This window comes from Scyliorhinus canicula, chromosome 12 (assembly GCF_902713615.1).
Source record: "Scyliorhinus canicula chromosome 12, sScyCan1.1, whole genome shotgun sequence".
Classification (NCBI taxonomy): Eukaryota; Metazoa; Chordata; class Chondrichthyes; order Carcharhiniformes; family Scyliorhinidae; genus Scyliorhinus; species Scyliorhinus canicula.
The window spans coordinates 2,539,738-2,561,314 of NC_052157.1; the positions used below are offsets into that span (position 1 = coordinate 2,539,738).

General features: G+C 46.9%; 1 protein-coding gene across 10 annotated transcripts in view; it reads right to left on the bottom strand.

The window, feature by feature from the left end:
- Nucleotides 1-21,577, bottom strand: part of dennd4a (DENN/MADD domain containing 4A) — a 195,360-nt gene that overhangs the window by 9,858 nt on the left and 163,925 nt on the right. For 8 of the 10 annotated variants that reach the window (XM_038814023.1, XM_038814020.1, XM_038814017.1 and 5 more), the window contains 4 exons: nt 15,800-15,975; nt 14,656-14,823; nt 8,281-8,476; nt 7,172-7,426 (listed from right to left, as the gene is read on the bottom strand). In XM_038814023.1, the coding sequence (XP_038669951.1) occupies nt 7,172-7,426; nt 8,281-8,476; nt 14,656-14,823; nt 15,800-15,975 (795 nt within the window). Of the gene's footprint in view, nt 1-7,171; nt 7,427-8,280; nt 8,477-14,655; nt 14,824-15,799; nt 15,976-21,577 lie in introns of those variants that run through there. The other 2 variants (XM_038814021.1, XR_005462571.1) reach the window with 2 other exon arrangements.

Consider the following 21,577-nt stretch of genomic DNA (forward strand, 5'->3'; position numbering starts at 1 on the left):
TCTCCCCATAACCCCTGATCCCCTTATTAATCAAGAACCTATCTCTGTCTTAAATACACTCAGTGATTTGACCTGCACAACCTTCTGCAGCACAGATTCACCACCCTCTGGCTGAAGAAATTCCTCGTCTCTGTTTTAAAGGATCGTCTCTTTAGTCTGAGATTGTTTCCTCTGCTTCCAGTTTTTCCTACAAGTGGAAACATCCTCTCCACGTCCACTCTATCCAGGCCTCGCAGTATCCTCTAAGTTTCAATAAGATCCCCCCTCATCCTTCTAAACTCCAACGAGTACAGACCCAGAGTCCTCAACCGTTCCTCATACGACAAGCTCTTCATTCCGGGGATCATTCTTGTGAATCACCTCTGGACCTTTTCCAAGGCCAGCACATCCTTCCTTAGATATGGGGCCCAAAACTGCTCACAATACTCCAAATGGGGTCTGACCAGAGTCTTATACAGCCTCAGAAGTACATCCCTGGTCTTGTATTCTAGCCCTCTCGACATGAATTCTAACATTGCATTTGTCTTCTTAACTGCCGACTGAACCTGCACGTCGACCTTAAGAGAATCGTGAACAAGGACTCCCAAGTCTCTTTGTGCTAACTCCAGTCCTAGGAACAAATGTCAGCTCAGAGCAAACATACATTAGAACTATACTAATTAATTATGCTGCATAAAACAGCAATCTATGGAGATTTGGGGCTGAGACACATGGGACCAATAAAGCTGTAAGTTTAGCAGTTCTATAACCAACTCTGAACTCGACATTAACGTAATAAATTGGAATCAGGACTTCCGGTAGCGGCCATGAGCTGAGCAGTCACATGAAAGGTGGCCTCTCGTCTAAGATCATTGGCTAAGCTTTTTAACCCCAACAAACAGGCATCGAAAGCACAGAAAATCCCACAAATTAACCCCCATCGACCACACTGCCATCTAAGATGGGAAAGAACCAGCCACCCAGCCGGAAAGCCGGCAGAGGCGACGGGGAAGGACAGCTCAGCCTCGGAACAGGGAAGCACATGTGGAGGCACAGAACCGGCGAGGATCGACCCTGCCGATTTCCCAGAGCAGACCCGGGCGCTCATGGAACAAGCAAAGGGCTTTATCACCTCCAAGCTCCAGAGACATTGGAGAGTGGCACGGTAGCACAGTGGTTAGCACTATGGCTTCCAGATTCGATTCCCTGTTAGAACATAGAACAGTACAGCACAGAACAGGCCCTTCGGCCCTCGATGTTGTGCCGAGCAATGATCACCCTACTGAAGCCAACGTATCCACCCTATACCCGTAACCCAACAACCCCCCCCCCCCCATTAACCTTATTTTTTAGGACACTAAGGGGCAATTTAGCATGACCAATCCACCTAACCCACACATCTTTGGACTGTGGGAGGAAACCGGAGCACCCGGAGGAAACCCACGCAGACACGGGGAGGATGTGCAGACTCCACACAGACAGTGACCCAAGCCGGAATCGAACCTGGGACCCTGGAGCTGTGAAGCACTTATGCTAACCACGATGCTACCGTGCTGTTTGGGTCACTGTCTGTGCGGAGTCTGCACATTCTCCCCATATCTGCGTGGGTTTCCTCCGGGTGCTCCGGTTTCCTCCCACAAGTCCCGAAAGACGTACTGTTAGGTAATTTGGACATTCTGAATTCTCCCTCAGTGTACCCAAACAGGTGGCAGAATGTGGCAACTAGGGGCTTTTCACAGTAACTTCATTGCAGTGTTAATGTAAGCCTACTTGTGACAATAAAGATTTTTTTTTTTTTAAAAGCACTTGGCGGGCACTGAGGCAGCCGTGGAGGTCGCAATGGCCCTTAAGAGGGAGGCAATGGGCAAAATGAAACAGAGGCTGGAGGCCCAGGTGTCGATGACATAGGACCTCAAAAAAAACGCCACGGACCTAGGGGACCTGATTGTGACACTCGAGGCCAAGGTGGCGAGGCTGGTCAAGACCCAGAAGAGGTTGAAGGACAAGGTTGGCAACCAAGAAAGCCGATCACGTCAATAAAACTTGAGGATCGTGGGGCTGCCAGAGGGAACAGAAAGGGCGAAACCTCACAGAATACATCGCAGAGATGCTGGGGAAGCTGGTTAGCAAGGAGGGCTTCACCAAGCACCCGGAGGTAGACCATACCCACAGGCCCCTCCATCAGCAGCCCTGGGCTGGGGAATCACTGCGGGCAACGATCATGAAGCTCCACAGATACCAGGATAAAGAGCGGATTCTGAGGTGAGCGAAGAGCGTGAGGGGGTGCAAATGGGAAGAACATGCCATCCACTTGTTCCAGGATATTGGTGCTGACCTGGCCAAGCGCCGGGCAGAACTTAAGGGAGAGAAATCAATGCGCTACAAAGGTGGGGTGCGGTTTGGCATGTTCTACCCTGCTAAACTGTGGGATCACATACCAGGGCAAAGAAGCGCACTTTGACACCCCGGAGGAGGCCAACACATTTGTCCCGAAGAATGGACTAGTCAAGCATCAGTAGAGGGCAATGGCCATAACACGGGCTGTAAAGAGCTGAGAGGGGAAGGGGTGAGCACTTGCAGAGGCGTGGAAGATGGGGGGGAGGGGGTTAGAGGTAAACAGGGTCAAATCAGAGAATCCAATGGATAGGGGAGCCGCTGCATTAACAAACAAGCTGGTGTACGGAGGTACAGCGAAGGAGGAGGCCACAACCTATTTCCCGGGAGGGAGGGAGCGCATGGCAGGAGAGAGGGGAAATACAGAATTTCAGGGGTAACCGAGGGCAAGAAGTGGGGCACCCACGCGGGGGGGGGGGGGGGGGTGACATGGAACATGAAGGCCCTCAAAACGCCGGTGAAAAGATCCAGAATCCTCGCCCATCTCAATTGTCTGAGGGTAGACGTAACCTTCCTGTAGGTGACACAGCTAAGGGAGCGGGACCGACTGCGGATAAGGAAGGGCTGGTGGGACAAGCGTTTCATGAGTGCTTCGACATTAGGGCAATGGGGTTGGCCATACTAGTAAACAGGACAGTCCCATTCAAGGCAACAAGCACATTGACGGACCCGGGGGCGGGGGATGGGGGAAGCTGCAGATGGAATTTGATCAGCTCTCCAAAGGGAAGGCAGTCCACCAACTCTGCCAGGCATGGGGGGCCTGCTACGAACATGGAGACAAGGCCAGCCGCATGCTGGCACACCAGTTAAGAAAAAAAGCTGCCCCAAAAGAGATGGCTCAAGTTGTTCAATGATTCACCTCGAAGGAGGCCCTGCTGCCCACGCTGGCCCAGGCCTCGAACTCACTGATCCCCAAAAAGGACAAAGCCCCCACAGTGTGTGTGGATTATACAAACCCGTCTCTCACAAACACTGATGTGAAAATTTAGGCGAAAGCTCTGGCGAGGTGGCTGGAGGGCTGCCTGCCAGAAGTGATCGAGGAAGATCAGACCGGCTGTGTCAAGGGCAGACAGCTAACAGCGAACATCAGACGCCCGCTGAATACAATAATGACCCCAACTGGGAGAGGACACCAGAGGTAATCGTCTCCCTGGATGCTGACAAAGCCTTTGATCGAGTAGAATGAAGGTGCTTGAACGGTTTGGGTTTGGAGCAGGGTTCATTGCGTGGGTGGAGCTCCTGTACAGCACTCCTACGGCAAGCGTACGGACGAACGCCACCTACTCAGAGTACACTTGGCTGCATACGGGGAATGAGGCAGGGGTGTCCGCTATCTCTGCTTCTGTTCACATTGACAATCGAGTCACTGGCCATCCACTTAGATCGGCAAAGTGGTGGATGGGCATTTTGGGGGGGAGGGGGGCAGGGAGCACAGCTCTTTGTAGATGACTTGTTCCTCGATATTTCGAACCCCCTGGCCATCATAGGAAAGATAACAGCACTCCTCAGGAAGTTCGGTGCCTTCCCAGGTTACAAACTCAACCTGTGGAAGAGCAAAATCCTCTAGGTGAATCCTCGAGAGGGAGGAGCGGAGCTGGAAGGAGCTACCGTTTAAAGTGACCCAAACCAAGTTTAGATACCTGGGAATACAAGTGGCCCACAATTGGATGAGGCTCCACAAGTGGCCTGGTGGAGGAGGTGAAGAGGTGTCTGCAAAGATGGGATTCACTCCCTATTTCACTGGCAGGAAGAGTACAGACGGTCAAAATGAATGTGCTGCCTAGGCTCCTCTTCGTAGTCAGATCGTTCCAGATCTTTATCCCCAAATCCTTCTTCAACCAAGGTCGACAAACTAATTATGGCCTTTGTGTGTGGCGGGCAGGGTAGTGGGGGAGGCGGAGAGAACCCCATGGAAACGGAAGACTATCTTACAGCCAGAGTGGCACGTGGGAGGCCCGACCCTATTGAAGCTTCTATACCACCTGGATGGTAAACACAGAGAGGGTGAGGAAATGGCTGAATGAGCCAGAGGCGGACTGGGTCTGAATGGAGGAAGTCTGCTGCATGAGGATGTCGCTCCGGGTGCTGGTCACTGCTTCACTCCCATCCACCCTGCGTGCGCGCACACTCCAGGAGCCCGGTGGTAGTGGCCACACTAAAGACCTGGAACCACCTTAGACGCCACTTCAAGCTTTGTCTGTCTATCGAGGTCCCCATCTATAACAACCATAGGTTCACACCGGCAAAGATGGATGCCACATTTGGGATATGGAGGGAGGACAGAGGGTCCCGGAGTAAAGGACGTGGATGTGGACGATAGACGGACGACCCTGGAGGAACTTTCGGAGAAGCTCCAACTCCTGAAAGGGAACAAGCTCACGTACCTTCAGCTGTGCGACTTTCTCCGTAAGGAGACAGAAACGTTCCCCCAGCTATCTGGGGACACACTCTTGAACACAATGGCAGGGCTGCACTGGTGTTACAGACAAGAGGTCAGGTCCCACTGAACGAGACCAGATGGAAATGGGGGAGATGGCTATGGAGATAAGGGGAGGATTCTAGATCGAGGCGCTGCACATGATCAGCTCCACCTCCTCTGGAGCCTGATGCAGCTCAAGGTTGTGTACAGAGCGGACCTTATTAAGAAACGCATGAGCGGGTTCTTCCCAGAGGTGGAGGATAAGTGTGAATGGTGTCAGGGGGGTCCGACCAACCATACCTATATGTTCTGGTCCTGCCACAGACTCAGGGAGTTCTGGATGTCCTTTTGTGAGGCCATGTCCAGGTTTATGGGGGTTGAGATAGAGCCGTGCCTATCTGTGGCAGTCTTCAGGGTATCAGAGCATCCGGAGCTCTGGATGGGGAAAGCGGATGGCCAGGCCTTCGCCTCACTGATCGCCAGGCAGAGACTTCTGCTGCTCGGCTGGAAGTCAGCAGAGCCACGCAGGGCGTCGGAGTGCCTCTCAGACTTTTTTTTTTTTTTTTTAAATTTAGAGTACCCAATTATTTTTATTTTTCCAATTAAGGGGCAATTTAGCATGGCCAATCCACCTAACCTGCACATCTTTGGGTTGTGGGGGCGAAACCCACGCAGACACGGGGAGAATGTGCAAACTCCACACGGACAGTGACCCAGGGCCGGGATTCAAACCCGGGTCCTCAGCGCCGTAGGCAGCAATGCTAACCACTGTGCCACCGTGCTGCCCTGTGCCTCTCAGACTTGGCCGACTTCCTGAAACTAGAAAAGATAAAATTCTCGATCGGGGGGTCTGAGGGGAAATTTTACGACACTTTGAAGAAGTTCACAAACCTCTTTGAGGACCGGTCGCAACTAGTAACTAATGAGGGGAGGGAGGGTGCAAATTGGAGGGGGGGGGGGGGGGGGGGGGGAGGGTGCAAGTAGGAAGGGTTGCAGAAAGGGAGGGGGGGGGGGGGTGGGAGCACCGGCAGGACAGAAGGGAGCTCGTATGCAACAGATGAGAGACGGGGAAGGAGGCCATTAGCCGGGGGAGGGGGGGGGGGGGCACAGATCCCCCTTGTCCGCCCCCCACATGGAAAATGGGGAAGGCGGATTATCCTAACAACCTCCAATAGGGGAACAGGACCCCCCCCCCCCCCCCCCCCCCCCCCCCCTATTAGAAAAAGTGCACATATAAAGAAAGCCAAGAGTTCTGACATGGACTATAAATATGAATGTAATTACAGAACATGAGCACGGGTACCTGGGTTACAGGCAAAGTAATAATAATAATCTTCATTAGTGTCTCAAGTAGGCTTACATTAACACTGCAGTGGTTACTATGAAAATCCCCTAGTCGCCACATTCCGGCGCCTGTTCGGGTACACAGAGGGAGAATTCAGAATGTCCAATTCACCTAACAGCACGTCTTTCGGGACTTGTGGGAGGAAACCGGAGCACCTGGAGGAAACCCACGCAGATACGGGAGAACGTGCAGACTCCGCACAGACTGACCCAAGCCGGGAATCGAACCTGGGACCCTGGTGCTGTGAAGCAACAGTGCTAACCACTGTGCTACCGTGCTGCCCTACTGTGCCGTGACAACTGTTTGTACAGATGTGTATGCAACTATTATTGCCTAGTTTCTTTGTTTATGTATTTGCCAATGGCGCTGTTTTGTTTTGTTATATAAACAAATATTTTTACTAAATGTTAAAATCCCATTAAAAATATTAAAAAAAAAATGTAATTGGAATCACACGATGACATCCCTCAGCTGTTATCGGTGTCAACTTTAGGTTTTCGGCACTAGATAGTAGCTGAACTTTGAATTTATATTATGCCTTAATACATTTTTATTGGCAATAGAATCTTTTGTGCCATGGTCCACTGACCCATTTGTCCAATTATAGTCTTTGTCCTTCCAAAATTATTTTACATTCAAGGAAAACCATTGAATTGTTTAACAGCTGGACAAAGAACTATTGGTTACAGGTCTGGTGGTACCGGGAACCTCCACCTATCGCTGGCTCCCTATCCAGCCCCACCGCTCCACCTCTCCCCCCACAACAGAATAAATCTGACCCCATTTCCAGGTCTCCCCCTAGCTTTAACATCCACCCAGGCTCGAAACGTTAGCTCCCTTCTCTCTCCACAGAGTCCGTCAGGCCTGCTGTCTTTGTCCACTTTTTTCTGATTTTGGTGCCAGGAACAATCTGAATTGAGGACACAGTATTGAAGCATTTTGGCCCACATATAATTCTCCCTTTCGCAATGGGTTGCTGCCCCTAAACGAGCTTAGTGACAACAGTGAAGAAGCTTCGCTTGCTCCTGGCTTACCGACACGCTCTTGTTGCAGTGTTCTGAAGTTAGTACGAGTCCCGGCAAGTTGGTAGGTAGATCAATACGCCGGAAATACCAGACCAAATTCCAGAATACAATTGGATGGTGATCCACGAATGTTGCCATGGATATAACTTGATCACCTTCGTTTTCCAGCAAACTCTCCAGTTCTTTCCACAGCACCAAGGGGCTCAAATAAGGAACGGTTATAGGATCAGGATTCGGTAACTGCCACTCTAAGCCCAGTGGATTCTACAAAAACAAGCAGCAATGGGGTGAATTTTCTTTCCATTATGAATATGACTTTGAGACTTGGGGGGGGGGGGGGGGGGGGGGGGGAGAGAGAGGGAGAGAGAGAGAGAGAGAGAGAGAGAGGAGAGAGAGAGAGAGAGAGAGAAACTAAAGCAAGGAATATATTCCAAAAGTAAGAATTTGAATATTAAAATGTGTACTTCCATTCAAACACACCAATTAGGAGCTGGGGTAGGCCAATTAGCCTCTCGCATCCTCTCTGCCTTTTGCCAAGATTGGGATTTCTTTGATTGTGGTCTCTAATTACCTGTCCACACGCTATACCCATTGTCTGCCTGGGCAGTCAAGAACCTATCTAATGCAGCCTTAAAAAATATTCATTGACCCTGCCTCCACTGCCCTTGTATTCCTCCTACTTCAGTAAAATAATTGACACACTTGGGCCTTCTGCACCTCCTGCTTCAATCTGCAAATGCAGAAATGATGAAGTAGTGAACATGAATGACCCCTGAACCCTTACCTGCCAGTTAAACCTGCCCCAATGAACTGAGGGACTCTGACGTGCTTATCAAACATTTTAGGACCATGAACCCATAATTACTTAAATACAGACTTTAAAGTTCCTAAAAATCTATTATTTAAAGGGTAAGGAAATTCCTTTCGGAGTATGAAATATTCCACACCATCATATCAGGAGAGTATTGACTGACACTCTACAGATTAATTTTCTGATTAGCATCGAGCTTCTCGAGTTAGCCACAAAGTACATGATATCGACATTCCTTTCCCTTCATTGTACCCAATCGATCAACTGGACTTATACCTTTTTCTCATTCATTCATTTAGTCACATACCGTTGAATCATTCAGATTAGTTGGGAGGCTGCCTGTTGAGACAGCGTGGACGTGTCTCCGAGTACTCGGCTCCTCAGTTACAGAGCCACATCCACCGATGCTTCGTGCGATTGTCTGTCCCAGTGATAGGGACTCATTAATCCCGTGCCATCTCTCTGAAGGTATCTGAATGCATCTTGCTGACAAGGGCTGCTCACTACGGGCAAAGGAAAACGTTTAGAAAAAGGATAAATTTGCAAATCAAATTCTGAAAAAATTAACTATAGTTGAATCTCAATGAATGCATAAATATTTCTCTACAAACATCACTGATTTTAGAATCAAGGTTTTGAAAAACAGGAATTGGCAAACCTTTCCTCCATATGTGATTTAAATCATTTATTTGGCAATTCAATCTAAATAAAATCAGAAGAGTCACAACAATATAGTTATTTTATAGACTTCTAAAATCTTCTGTTGTTCCTGGCTAATAATTGGACATGAATGGATTTTAATGTCAGTGAACTCATTTCAAACAAATTAATCCTCTTCAATGTGAGGACGACAAGTTCCATAAAATAAGTGCCCCATACCCCTTGATTACTGGCACCAATGCCAAGCAATGACCACCTCCAACCAGAGAGGATCTAACTATTGCACCCGCCTCCAACCAGAGAGGATCTAACTATTGCACATTGACATTCAATGGAATTACTATCACTGAATCCCCTATTAGCAACATCCCTGGGGGGTTACCATTGATTAGAAACTGAACTGGACTAGCCACATTAATACTGTGGTAACAAGAGCAGATCAAAGGCTAGGAATCCTGCGGCGAATAACGCAACTCCCGACTCCCCAAAGTCCGTCCATAATTTACAATACACAAGTCAGGAGTGTGATGAAATACTCTCCACTTGCCAAGACGAGTGCAGCTCCAACAACACTCAAGAAGCTCAACACCATCCAGGAAAAAGTAGCCCACTTGATTGGCATCCCTTCCACAAACATCACTCCCTTCACCACCAACACACAGTAGCAGCCGTGTGTACCATCTACAACAGGGGTGGGCAAACTTTTCCGTGCAAGGGCCACATTCAGAAATTCACAATTTTAAAGGGGCGCATAGTATATTAATTAATAGTCCCGGTTGTAACCAATTAGCATGCGGCATATACCTCAGCGCTTCCCCCGGCGGCATCCTGCCTTTAGCCCTCTTTTTCTCTACTTTTCAAAAATGGCGCTTCACCCGGCTATGATTCTGGGCGCCTCATATAGAATATAGAACAGTACAGCACAGAACAGGCCCTTCGGCCCTCGATGTTGTGCCGAGCAATGATCACCATACTCAAGTCAACGTATCCACCCTATACCAGTAACCCAACAGCCCCCCCCCCCCCCCCCCCCCCCCCCCCCCCCATTAACCTTATAAAAAAATAAAAAATTTTAATTTTTTTTTAATGACTTGATCTTGGTGGGCCGCATAAAGACCTTTGGCGGGCCGCATGCGGCCGTAGTTTGCCCACCCCTGATCTACAAGATGCACAGCAGGAATTCCACAAGGCGACAACACTTTTCAAACCCACAATCATTGCTGTCTGGAAGGACAAGGCCAGCAGATACTTGGGGACACCACTACCTAAAGGTTTCCAAGCCATCCTGACTTGGAAATATATCGCCGTTCACTCACTGGCATGGGGTCAAAAGCCTGGAACTCCCTCCCTAACAGCACTGTGGGTGTACCTACACCACATGGACTGCAGCGGTTCAAGAAGGCAGCTGCAAGACCACCACCTTTCCAAAGGCATTAGGGATTGTCAATGAGTGCTGATCTCGCCAGTGACACCTACTTCCTTTGAATTCATATAAAAGTGTGTTTCTCTCCCTTGAAACCTGATAGAGCTAAGCTTAACTTCATTTATGGTGATATTTCAAAGATACCTAATTGATTGTAAATGACTTTGGGATGCCTGAGCTCAGGAAAGATGCTGTATCCAAATACAGATTTTTCTTCTTCCACATTCTTGCAGTTTTCACCTTTTCCCCCATCAACTAAACTCAGTGATCCTCTCACTCACCAAGCTGAATCCAAACGAAGATGTTCTACTCTGACTGTAAATCTTACGGTACTGTATCCATCAAGAAGGTTAGTACACATTCTGAAGGTTAGTGCCCATTCTGAAGGTTAGTGCCCATTCTGAAGGTTAGTGCCCATTCTGAAGGTTAGTGCCCATTCTGAAGGTTAGTACACATTCTGAAGGTTAGTGCCCATTCTGAAGGTTAGTGCCCATTCTGAAGGTTAGTGCCCATTCTGAAGGTTAGTGCCCATTCTGAAGGTTAGTACACATTCTGAAGGTTAGTACACATTCTGAAGGTTAGTGCCCATTCTGAAGGTTAGTACACATTCTGAAGGTTAGTGCCCATTCTGAAGGTTAGTGCCCATTCTGAAGGTTAGTGCCCATTCTGAAGGTTAGTACACATTCTGAAGGTTAGTGCCCATTCTGAAGATTAGTACACATTCTGAAGGTTAGTGCCCATTCTGAAGGTTAGTGCCCATTCTGAAGGTTAGTGCCCATTCTGAAGGTTAGTGCCCATTCTGAAGGTTAGTACACATTCTGAAGGTTAGTGCCCATTCTGAAGGTTAGTACACATTCAAATAACATTGTTTATCATTCTCTCGCCTCAAGCTACCATTGCCCCTCTCCCCAAAGAACCGACCCTCGATTCCTTCATCCTTTCAATCTACCATCTACAACCTCTCTTTCATCTCCAAAGTCCTTGACTGTGTTGTCACCTCCCAAAACTGCATATTTGAATCCCACCCATTAGCTTTCTGCCCTGGCACATTAAAACTTATCAGTGCCTCAAGCATCATTCTATGTGACAGTGACAAAGGTTAACCATCCATTCTTGCCCTTTTTGACCTGTCTACCGTCGACACAAATGACCACATCATCCTCCTCCAGTCTCTCCTGAACATCATCCACATTCTATTCTTATCCATCTCATTATAGCCGGAGAACCAGCTGATGTTTATTCCTGGCAACACTCAGCTCTCCCTCACCACCACCTTCCTTCGCACATCCTCTCTACTGAGTAGTACTACATTCCTGAATGCTTCACCCAATGCCTGACTCTCTGTATTTACATTGCATATTTTATGTTTGCCCTATGTATTTTTCTCATGTATGGAATGATCTGTCTGAACCGTATGCAGAACAATACTTTTCATTGTACGTCGGTACAATAAACAAGTCCAAATCCAATCCTCCTAAGTTGCCTGACATCCAGTAGGAGATGAGGAAGAATTTCTTGCAACTAAATATTGGGAACACCGAACTGTTGTCTCTGGGCCCTGTCACAAACTCTATGCGTCTCTGTAGCAATTGTCTGAGGATGAACCAGACTGCTCACACCCTTTGGTATATGAGTGAGATGCGATTCCCATCACAAATCCACACCCTGGTAAGATTGCCCATTTCCACCTCTGTAACATCAGCCCCTGCATCAGCTCATCTGTTACTGAAATGCCTTTGTTACCTCTCGGCCGGACTATTCTAATACCTCCTGACCAACATTGCGTATTCTACCCTCCATAATTTTGATGTCATTGTTACCTGTGTCCTAAATTTACACTATGTTCCCTTCATCACCACCCCCGGTGTTCACTGACCTACAATGGCTCCCTGTTAAGCAATAAATCTGTTTTAAAAATCTCATCCGTGTTTTCAGCTGCCTCCATATCTTTATAATCTCAAGTCTCACAAATATTAGCTCCCTGCCTTCTGTCAATTCAGGCGGCTTGAGCTTCCCAAATTTTAATCACACCATCATTGTGCCTTCAGTTGCCTGGATCCCAGACCCCCATATCTCTACCACTATCTGTTCTTTAAGACGCTGCTTAACATCTACCTCTTTGATCCGATTTTTAGTCATCTGTTCCAGTAACTCCTTCGGTGGCCCCGTGTTATATTTTATTTTATGACATGCCAGTGAAGCACCTTGGGACATTTTATCAGGTTAAAGGTGCAACATAAATACAGGTTGTTGTTGATCCTGAAAGTAACTTTGCATTCAAATGTTATCCACTTTCTGCTCGGTTTCCCCCTAATATCTACTTTGCTCTGATTTTCTAGGCATTACTTTTGTTATTGTTCGCAGGAAAGTTTTTGCAATGCTGAATTGTCACATTTACGACAGAAAGCATCGCCTGTCTCACTTATCTGTCATGCAGCATCACTTAAACATATGTAATTGTGCAACAGAATTTTCCATTCTTTCCTTATGAATGCACTAATAACACGGTTCAACAGCACTGGCGATGAAGCTTCTTTGACTAAGCACAAGGTATTTGATTTGCTACAGCAGAGAGGCACTGTGGTGAAACAGGCACGGTCTCCTTGCGTGTATTTCATTGACATCAAAATAAATCAAGTTTAATTAGGCTGCAATCCACAAGTTTTTTCCCAGTACTGAGTCATTAAACAGTCAGGCAAAATATGCATCGCACAGAGCTGTGCACGCTCTGGCCACAAGACATCAGCCACCCTCAGTCGCAGAAATAGTGTAAATTTAGGTAGCTTTAAATAAAGGGAATGGCTCTAAGGGTAGAGGTGACCAGGATATATTTTTAAAATTCAAACTATTACCGGACCCTACCGGCCTAAGGCACGGAAGATCAGCTGATTCTAGTAGGACAGCATGCACAAGTGGTTCCCAATACAAACATCTTTTAATATTGTGTGGGGCATGCTTCAGCATAATCAACGGCGACAGTGTGGAAACAAATTACCAGCCAAAGTACTTCCAGTTGCTTTTGTTCCTCCCCACCGCTCAGCATTGAACTAGAAAGCAGCAGCGAGGAAGAGGATAGCACTTTTCAAAACCATTCGCAGAAGAAATTCATTCAGCTATTTTTCTTACACAATCTCTCTAATTTGTAGGTAAATCAGGTTCATTAGTCATATTGAAGATTAACAATGAAACAAAGGAGAGACTTGCTTTTATATAGTGTCTTTAACACACATTGGAACTCTCACAGCGGGCGGCACAGTAACACAGTGGTTAGCACTGTTGCTTCACAGTGCCAGGGTCCCAGGTTCGATTCCCGACTGTCTATGTGGAGTGTTCACTTTCTCCTAGTGTCTGTGTGGGTTTCCTCCGGGCGCTCTGGTTTCCTCTCACAGTCCAAAGATGTGTGGGTTAGGTCGACTGGTCACGCTGAATTGCCCCGTAGTGTCTAAAGGTTAGGTGGGTTTCTGGGTTAAGGGGAGAGGGTGGAGGTGTGGGCTTAGGTAGGTGCTGTTTCAGGGGCTGGTGTAGACTTGATGGGCCGAATGGCCTTCTTCTGCACTGTAAATTCTATGATACAAAGTGCCTCAAATGAAGTACTTCTGAAATAAGTACTTTTGAAGTGCATTCACTGTTGGAATGTAGGAACCTGTGCAGAGCAATGTAAAAATAACCATATAGCGTGCTTTTGTGATCGCGGGATAGGTATTTGCCAGGACACAAGAAAAAACTCCTCCAATCAAAATGGTGCCATGGGATCTCCGACATCCATCTGAGAGTATGGACAATGCCTGAGTTTAACATCCCAGTGAGAGACAACACCCATCAGAGCTTCCCTGGAGTGCCAGTCTCGATGTGTGTATCCAAATCCTGGAGTGGGACTTGAACCACACATTTCTGATCCAGGTGAGAATGCTATCAACTGGGCTACAGCGGATACAACATTGTAATGGGTAATAATTAAGAGCTAAAAGAATTAGGTTTCAAGCTTCACCATCACTAAGCTAGTGTTTTGGCAATCTGATTGGGAGATCAGAACCCCTCAGTGCCTTGCTATCTACTGGCTTTCATAGAATTTACAGTGCAGAAGGAGGCTATTCGGCCCATCGAGTCTGCACCGGCTCTTGGAAAGAGCACCCTACCCAAGGTCAACACCTCCACCCTATCCCCATAACCCAGTAACCCCACCCAACACTAAGGCCAATTTATCACGGCCAATCCACCTAACCTGCACATCTTTGGACTGTGGGAGGAAACCGGAGCACCCGGAGGAAACCCACGCACACACGGGGAGGATGTGCAGACTCCGCACAGACAGTGACCCAGCCGGGAATCGAACCTGGGACCCTGGAGCTGTGAAGCAATTGTGCTATCCACAATGCTACCGTGCTGCCCTTTCTGGTGCATCTGAAATAATGAGAAGTCTACGTGTCTGCTCCTGTGCAAGTGAAAGCAGTTAATTGACGTGCAGACATGTGAAAACACAGTTCACTAACTTTCAGCAACAATGTGGCGCGACTGAATCACAAGTTTGATTTCCACTTCACCGAATTTGAAAGCCCTTCTGTACAGGGCACTGATTTCGCAGATGCGCATGACATTTACCCAGGCATGTCTGGGGCTCCTTGCACTGTAATTCTTGGTGACTGAGGCTTGCTGTCGATCACACCCGGACCAGGTGGGGAGACCATCGTGTTCTTAGTCCCTGGGCAAGATGGTCCAGATTGCAAACTCTGCATGCTTTCTGTAGATGGAGTGGATTTCAGAAAATACCTAAATAAATTAAAAACATTGAAGTATATCCTCTTTGTTTTTAACGTTCTAGGAAATAACCAGATACAAACACTGTATTAACAAGCCAGTAAAATTATGGTTGGGCCAAGGATCTGATGTTAAAACCCATCAGTTGGGTTGGGCTGAGTAATGCCATCAGTTAAGACTTACGTTGATTCACTGCAACTCATGAGCTTCCAGTACAACACCACCTGGCTCTGAGGCATTTATTCATGGAACAGTCACACGGTGTTACCACCTACAACCTTCCCCAAAATACAAAGTCCATCATTGAAGTGAAGGCTAAAGGCACCTGCACTAGATATTGAACAATCTTGTGCCAGCTGGCATTGGCACACCAGGGCTATACGGCTGGTAATTGATTTAAATATTTATATTGGGTGTTGGGAATGTTGGCAATGCTGTACATACTGCTCATCCCATATGGCCCTTCTTCTAAAAGCAATTTTTACACCTGAGTTGCTTGGTAAACGACCTCAGAGGACATTAAAATATAACGTGAACCAGACTGGGTAAAACTGACAGCTTTCCTTCCTTGAGGGACATTCAAAGATCCTGTAAGCAAAAGATCTCCAAACCTATTGTAAAGTGAATCATCCTCATAAACATGTTGGTCTCAGTGAAGGTCTCCGGCCACAAAGGTTTCAAACGCTACCTTTTACTGAGTATAGGTCGTAAACCAAACTCTCACTGAACATCACAAGACTTCCAAACCAGGAAATGCTGGGACGAATGCTTTTCTTTCTGCACTCTGCTCCAAATGGGTAAGGGGCGGAGAAGTGGAGTGATCTGAAATTTTCAACAACTGGCAGGGGGGGGGGCGGATTTTTGGATTCCGGGACGAGAAAGCTAATAAACAGAAAATATTCAAAGCTTCCCAAACACCAAAGGAAAAGAAGAATTAATGAGACGTACTTCGCTCCTTCACATTTTATATCAGTAGGCAACTAATTACCTGCCAGGGCCTCGCAGATCTCGAATTTCAATCCCCAGGAAAGGAAGGAACAGATTGCCACAGAATGGACATATCGTGTTGAGATTGGAGTCATCTGCTGTCCAGCCAGCCATTATTTCCTCATCATACACGAGTGAGTCGCATGTTCGACATCGAGAACAGCTGGAGATAAGAATCTGAAACATGGACAATAAGCATGTTTTTCTTGAACTCCGTTTCAAAGAAGCTATCACAGAGGCTGTCAAATTCACTACAATCCTGAAATGATGGAATGAAGTTGAATTGGACAACGCCAAAATGAAATGCTGATCCTGTTATCAACATATACCCCGATAATTCTCACACATGGCCCATCTAAAGTTACGTTTCTGTTAAACAAACAAGTCTCAAACAGAAAGTCTTGATTCAGCAAAACCGTTTTTCCACAATTGAATGAAACTTGCTATTTCTCTTAACTATTTCCTCTAATGAACGCTAATTTTATACAATAGAAAGTACTTTCCCCTCTTTACTCTTTTGTCTAAATTACAAACATCGTCTCGGATGTGAAAGACAGGTCAAGAATCTTTTATCTGAAACCCTCGGGGCCGATTGAGTTTCAGATTTCATGTAATTTTGGTTTTCGGGTACTGCTTATAGCAGGCATCGTCAAAGTCGGGGACGCCCCAGATTGCGTAAATCCACACGCAACAACCGCAGCAGCCGGCTGTTAATAATGCTGGCTGCAAGCGGCCTTCAAAATGACCCCAAACATATTTTTTAAATGTGGCCACACTGCGCATGCGGCCCGATCATCGGCAGAATGGATTGCACTCCAATAGACTGAGTATCCTGCTAGCTTTGCTAATGCTATTGGGGAGTGTGGTTAAACTAACTTGGCAGGGTGTAGGAAGAAGATAATATCAGAGAGCAATGCAAAGGTGCACAATATACTGGAGGATAGAACTAGTATGGGGGATAGTATAAGGGAGAAAGATTAAGGGAAAGTAATAAAGTTTAAACCATAGTTTAAACTATGCATGAATGCGAATACATGGCGTATGGTAAATAAGATTCGTGAGTTACACGGTGTTGTGGCTGTAACAGAAGCCTTGCTCAAAGCAGGACTGGGTCGTAAATATTCTGGGTACAAGGCATTCAGGCAAGTTAGGAAAGGAAGAAAAGGGGAATGGATGGCGGTATTAAGGTCAGCATTGAAGTGCTGGAGAAAGAGGATGTCCCAGAGGGATCAAGGACAGCATCTATTTGGCTAAAACTAGAGAATAAAAGGGTAGCAATTATATTGAGATAAAAGCAAGTTACTGCGGACGCTGGAATCTGAAACAAAACAAAAAATGCTGGACAATTGCAGCAGGTCTGACATCATATGAGTGCTGGTTTAGCTCACTGGGCTAGACAGCTGGTTTGTGATGCAGAACAAGGCCAGCAGCGCGGGTTCAATTTCCGTACCGGTTGAGAATTCTGAATTCTCCCTCTGTGTATCCGAACAGGCGCTGGAATGTGGCGACTGGGGGATTTTCACAGTTACTTCATTGCAGTGTTAATGTAAGCCTACTTGTGACAATAAAAAGATTATCATCTGTGGAGAGAGAAGGGAGCTAACGTTTCGAGTCTGGATGACTCTTGTCAAAACAACGACATTGTTCAGTGTTCCGCACAGGTCACCAATTAGCAGGAAAGGTGTAGAAGAACAAATCTGCAAGGAAATTACAGAGCGGTGCAAAAATTATAGAGTAGTCATAATGGGGGGCCTTACTTACCCAAATATAGGCTGGAATAGTAGTAGTGTGAATGGCAGTGAGGGGCAACACTTCCTATAGTGTGTTCAGGAAAGTTTTCTGCAGCTGTGTGTTTCCAATTTCCAGTCCGACAAGGAAAGGGACATTTCTAGGCCTGGTTCTTGGGAATGGGGTAGGCCACGTGGATCAAGTGTCAGTAGAGGAACATTTTGGGAACAGAAATCGTTGTATTATAATGTTTAGGGTCGCTGCAGAAAATGATAAAGAATAATCACAGTAAAAATAATAAACTGGGGAAAGCCAACTTCAAAGGAGTAAGAGACCTGGGTCGAATAAACCGGAATCAAAGATTGGCAGGAACTATCTTGGCTGAACAGTGGACTATCTTCAAAGATGAGATAGTTCGGGCACACTCCCTCGGAAGGGAAAGATATGGCAAATAAAGCCAGAGTTCCCTGGATGGTGAGAGAGTTAGATAAAGAGAAAAAAGTATGCTTGTGACAGACATCAGGTCGAAAATACAATTTGGATTGGATTGGATTTTGTTTATTGTCACGTGTACCGAGGTACAGTGAAAAGTATTTTTCTGCGAGCAGCTCAACAGATCATTAAGTACATGGGAAGAATAGGGAATAAAAGAAAATACATAATAGGGCAATACAAGGTACACAATGTAACTACATAAGCACTGGCATCGGGTGAAGCATACAGGGTGTAGTGTTAATGAGGTCAGTCAATAAGAGGGTCATTTAGGAGTCTGGTAACAGTGGGGAAGAAGCTGTTTTTGAGTCTGTTTGTGCGTGTTCTCAGACTTCTGTATCTCCTGCCCGATGGGAGAAGTTGGAAGAGTGAGTAAGTCGGGTGGGAGGGATCTTTGATTATGAAATGAAAATCACTTATTGTCACGAGTAGGCTTCAAATGAAGTTACTGTGAAAAGCCCCTAGTCGCCACATTCCGGCGCCTGTTCGGGGAGGCTGTCACGGGAATCGAACCGTGCTGCTGGCTTGCCTTGGTCTGCTTTCAAAGCCAGCGATTAGCCCTGTGAGCTAAACAGCCCCTGTTATGCTGCCCGCTTTCCCCAGGCAGCGGGAGGTATAGATGGAGTCAATGGATGGGAGGCAGGTTTGTGTGACGGACTGGGCGGTGTTCACAACTCTCTGAAGTTTCTTGCGGTCCTGGGCCGAGCAGTTGCCATACCCAGGCTGTGATGCAGCCAGATAGGATGCTTTCTATGGTGCATCTGTAAAAGTTGGCAAGGGTTAATGTGGACATGCCGAATTTCCTTAGTTTCCTGAGGAAGTATAGGCGCTGTTTTGCTTTCTTGGTGGTAGCGTCGACGTGGGTGGACCAGGACAGATTTTTGGAGATGTGCACCCCTAGGAATTTGAAACTGCTAACCATCTCCACCTCGGCCCCGTTGATGCTGACAGGGGTGTGTACAGTATTTTGCTTCCTGAAGTCAATGACCAGCTCTTTAGTTTTGCTAGCATTGAGGGAGAGATTGTTGTTGTTACACCACTCTACCAGGTTCTCTATCTCCCTCCTGTATTCTGACTCGTCGTTATTCGAGATCCGGCCCACTAATGTCGTAGCGTCAGCAAACTTGTAGATGGAGTTGGAACTAAGTTTTGCCACACAGTCGTGTGTGTACAGGGAGTAGAGTAGGGGGCTAAGTGCGCAGCCTTGAGGTGCCCCGGTGTTGAGGAGGTGTTGTTGTTCATTCTTACTGATTGTGGTCTGTTGGTCAGAAAATCGAGGATCTAGTTGCAGAGTGAACCAGGCTGAATATAGAAGGTTCAGAGAAGAGGTGACAAAGCAAATAAGCGAAATAAAGAGAAAGTATGAAGGGGCTAGCAGCTAACATAAAGGGGAATCCCAAAGTCTTCTTTCGGTATATGAACTAAAAGGGCGGTAAAAGGAGCCGATTGTGGATCAAAAAGGGATTTACAGTTGGAGTCAGAAGGCATAGCTGAGATATTAAATGAATACTTTTCATCTGTCTTTACCAAGGAAGATGATTCCATGGAGATGAAAGCCCAGGCTATGGCAAAAGAAGGAGGAAGTGAGAGTGAAATTGCGGAGGCACTGCTTATAAATTTTCAATCTTCCTTAGACTCAGGGATGGTGTCAGAGGACTGGAGAATTGCAAACGTTAAATTCTAACAATTCAAATTTCCCTTCATAACTATTCCCCCTCCCCCTGTGTAACCAGTCACAAAGCACTGAGTCTCTAGTCAGCATCTGCGATTCCTGACAGTATATTCCTTACCTGAGCACCATCAGGCACGGTACGTGCAATTATCCCTCACTTTGCCTGCAAAATATTTAATTTTTCTATCATGACTTCAATTCAATTTTTATTTCTTTTCCTCCTCCCAAAACGTCCACAAATTTGTGGCAGGAGTTTTGGCCATTTCTCTGGGATTCTCCTTACACTTTTCCATATTTCTCCAAATCTTCCTCCCGCTAAGCCTTTAACAACCTCCTGTAAATCTCTGCCAATGTTCTGCTTCCCCCTTTATCTCTCTGTCAGGGTATTGCCTTAGATAACCTGGTACATTTAAGTTGCCCAAAACTCTATCATTCCCCATGATCCTTTTCTCTCCCCAAATGCTCACTCAGATTGAACCAGACATCATCTTAATATCTGGGTCAACGTGGCATTGAGCTTCAAGCTACATTTCATTCATCATTAAGACCACATAGTTCAACTTCTACACTAAATATGACATCACAGAGGCTCTTTTGCATAATTTCACTATCTAAAAACACTTATAAATCTATATAATCTTTTTATTATTATTGTCACAAGTAGGTTTACATTAACACTGCAATGAAGTTACTGTGAAAAGCCCCTAGTTGCCACACTCCGGCGCCTGTTCGGGTACACTGAGGGAGAATTCAGAATGTCCAATTCACCTAACCTGCACATCATTCGGGATTGTGGGAGGAAACCGGAGCACCCGGAGGAAACTCACGCAGACACGGGGAGAATGTGCAGACTCCGCACAGACAGTGACCCAGGCCGGGAATTCGAATCAAAGTTGGCGCTGATTTATGCGAACCACACGTTTGAGCCGGCGAGGTTGGATCCCAGGTTCAGTGGATGGGAGGAGAAGGGGGTGGAAGGGATGAGAGATTTGTTTTTGCATTGCCGATTTGTGAGCTTGGAGGAGTCGTCGGGGAAATTTGGGCTTTCGCAGGTGGATGCATTTAGGTATCTACAGGTTTGTAATTTTGCAAAAACGATCTTTCCGACATTCCCTGGGGTGCCGCTGTCCTCGTTGCCGGTGAAGGTTCTGTCGCTGGCTGGGATGGAGGAGGGGAATAGCTCAGGGATTTATGCTAGGATTATGGCGGAGGATGCAGTACCTGTGGAGGGAGTTACGGCTAAGTGGGAGGAGTAGCTGGGGTTTGAATTGGAGGATGGGATGTGGTACGAGGCCCTGTGGAGGGTGACTGCAACATCTTTGTGTGCCAGATTAGGGTTCATACAGTTGAAGGTAATGCCTAGGGCCCATTTGACAAAGTCTAGGATGAGCAGGTTGTTTCCGGGAGTGGAGGATGAGTGTGAGCGGTGTGGGTGGGGCCCAGCTAATCATAGGCACATGTCTGGCCATGTCCTAAGCTCGCAGGCATCCCAGTCTCTCCTTCTTTAGCACCATGTCAGTGATTTTACAAATGGAACTGAAGCACTGACCTTTAGGGGTTACGTTTGGGGTGTCAGACCAGCCGGGGCTGCAGACGGGGGTGGGGGCTGATATCCTGGCCTTCGCCTCGCTGATTACTGGAAGGTAGGTGCTGATAGGGTGGAGGTCAGCTTCTCCAGCCAGTGTCTCAGTGTGGCTGGGGGATCTTACGGAGCTTTTCCCGAGAAAGTTAAGTGCACCGTGAGGAGGGCAATTGAGGGACAAAAAAAAATACACTGCAATGATGTCACTGTGAAAATCCCCTAGTCGCCACATTCCGGCGCCTGTTCGGGTACACAGAGGGAGAATTCAGAATGTCAAATTCACCTAACAGCACGTCTTTCGGGAC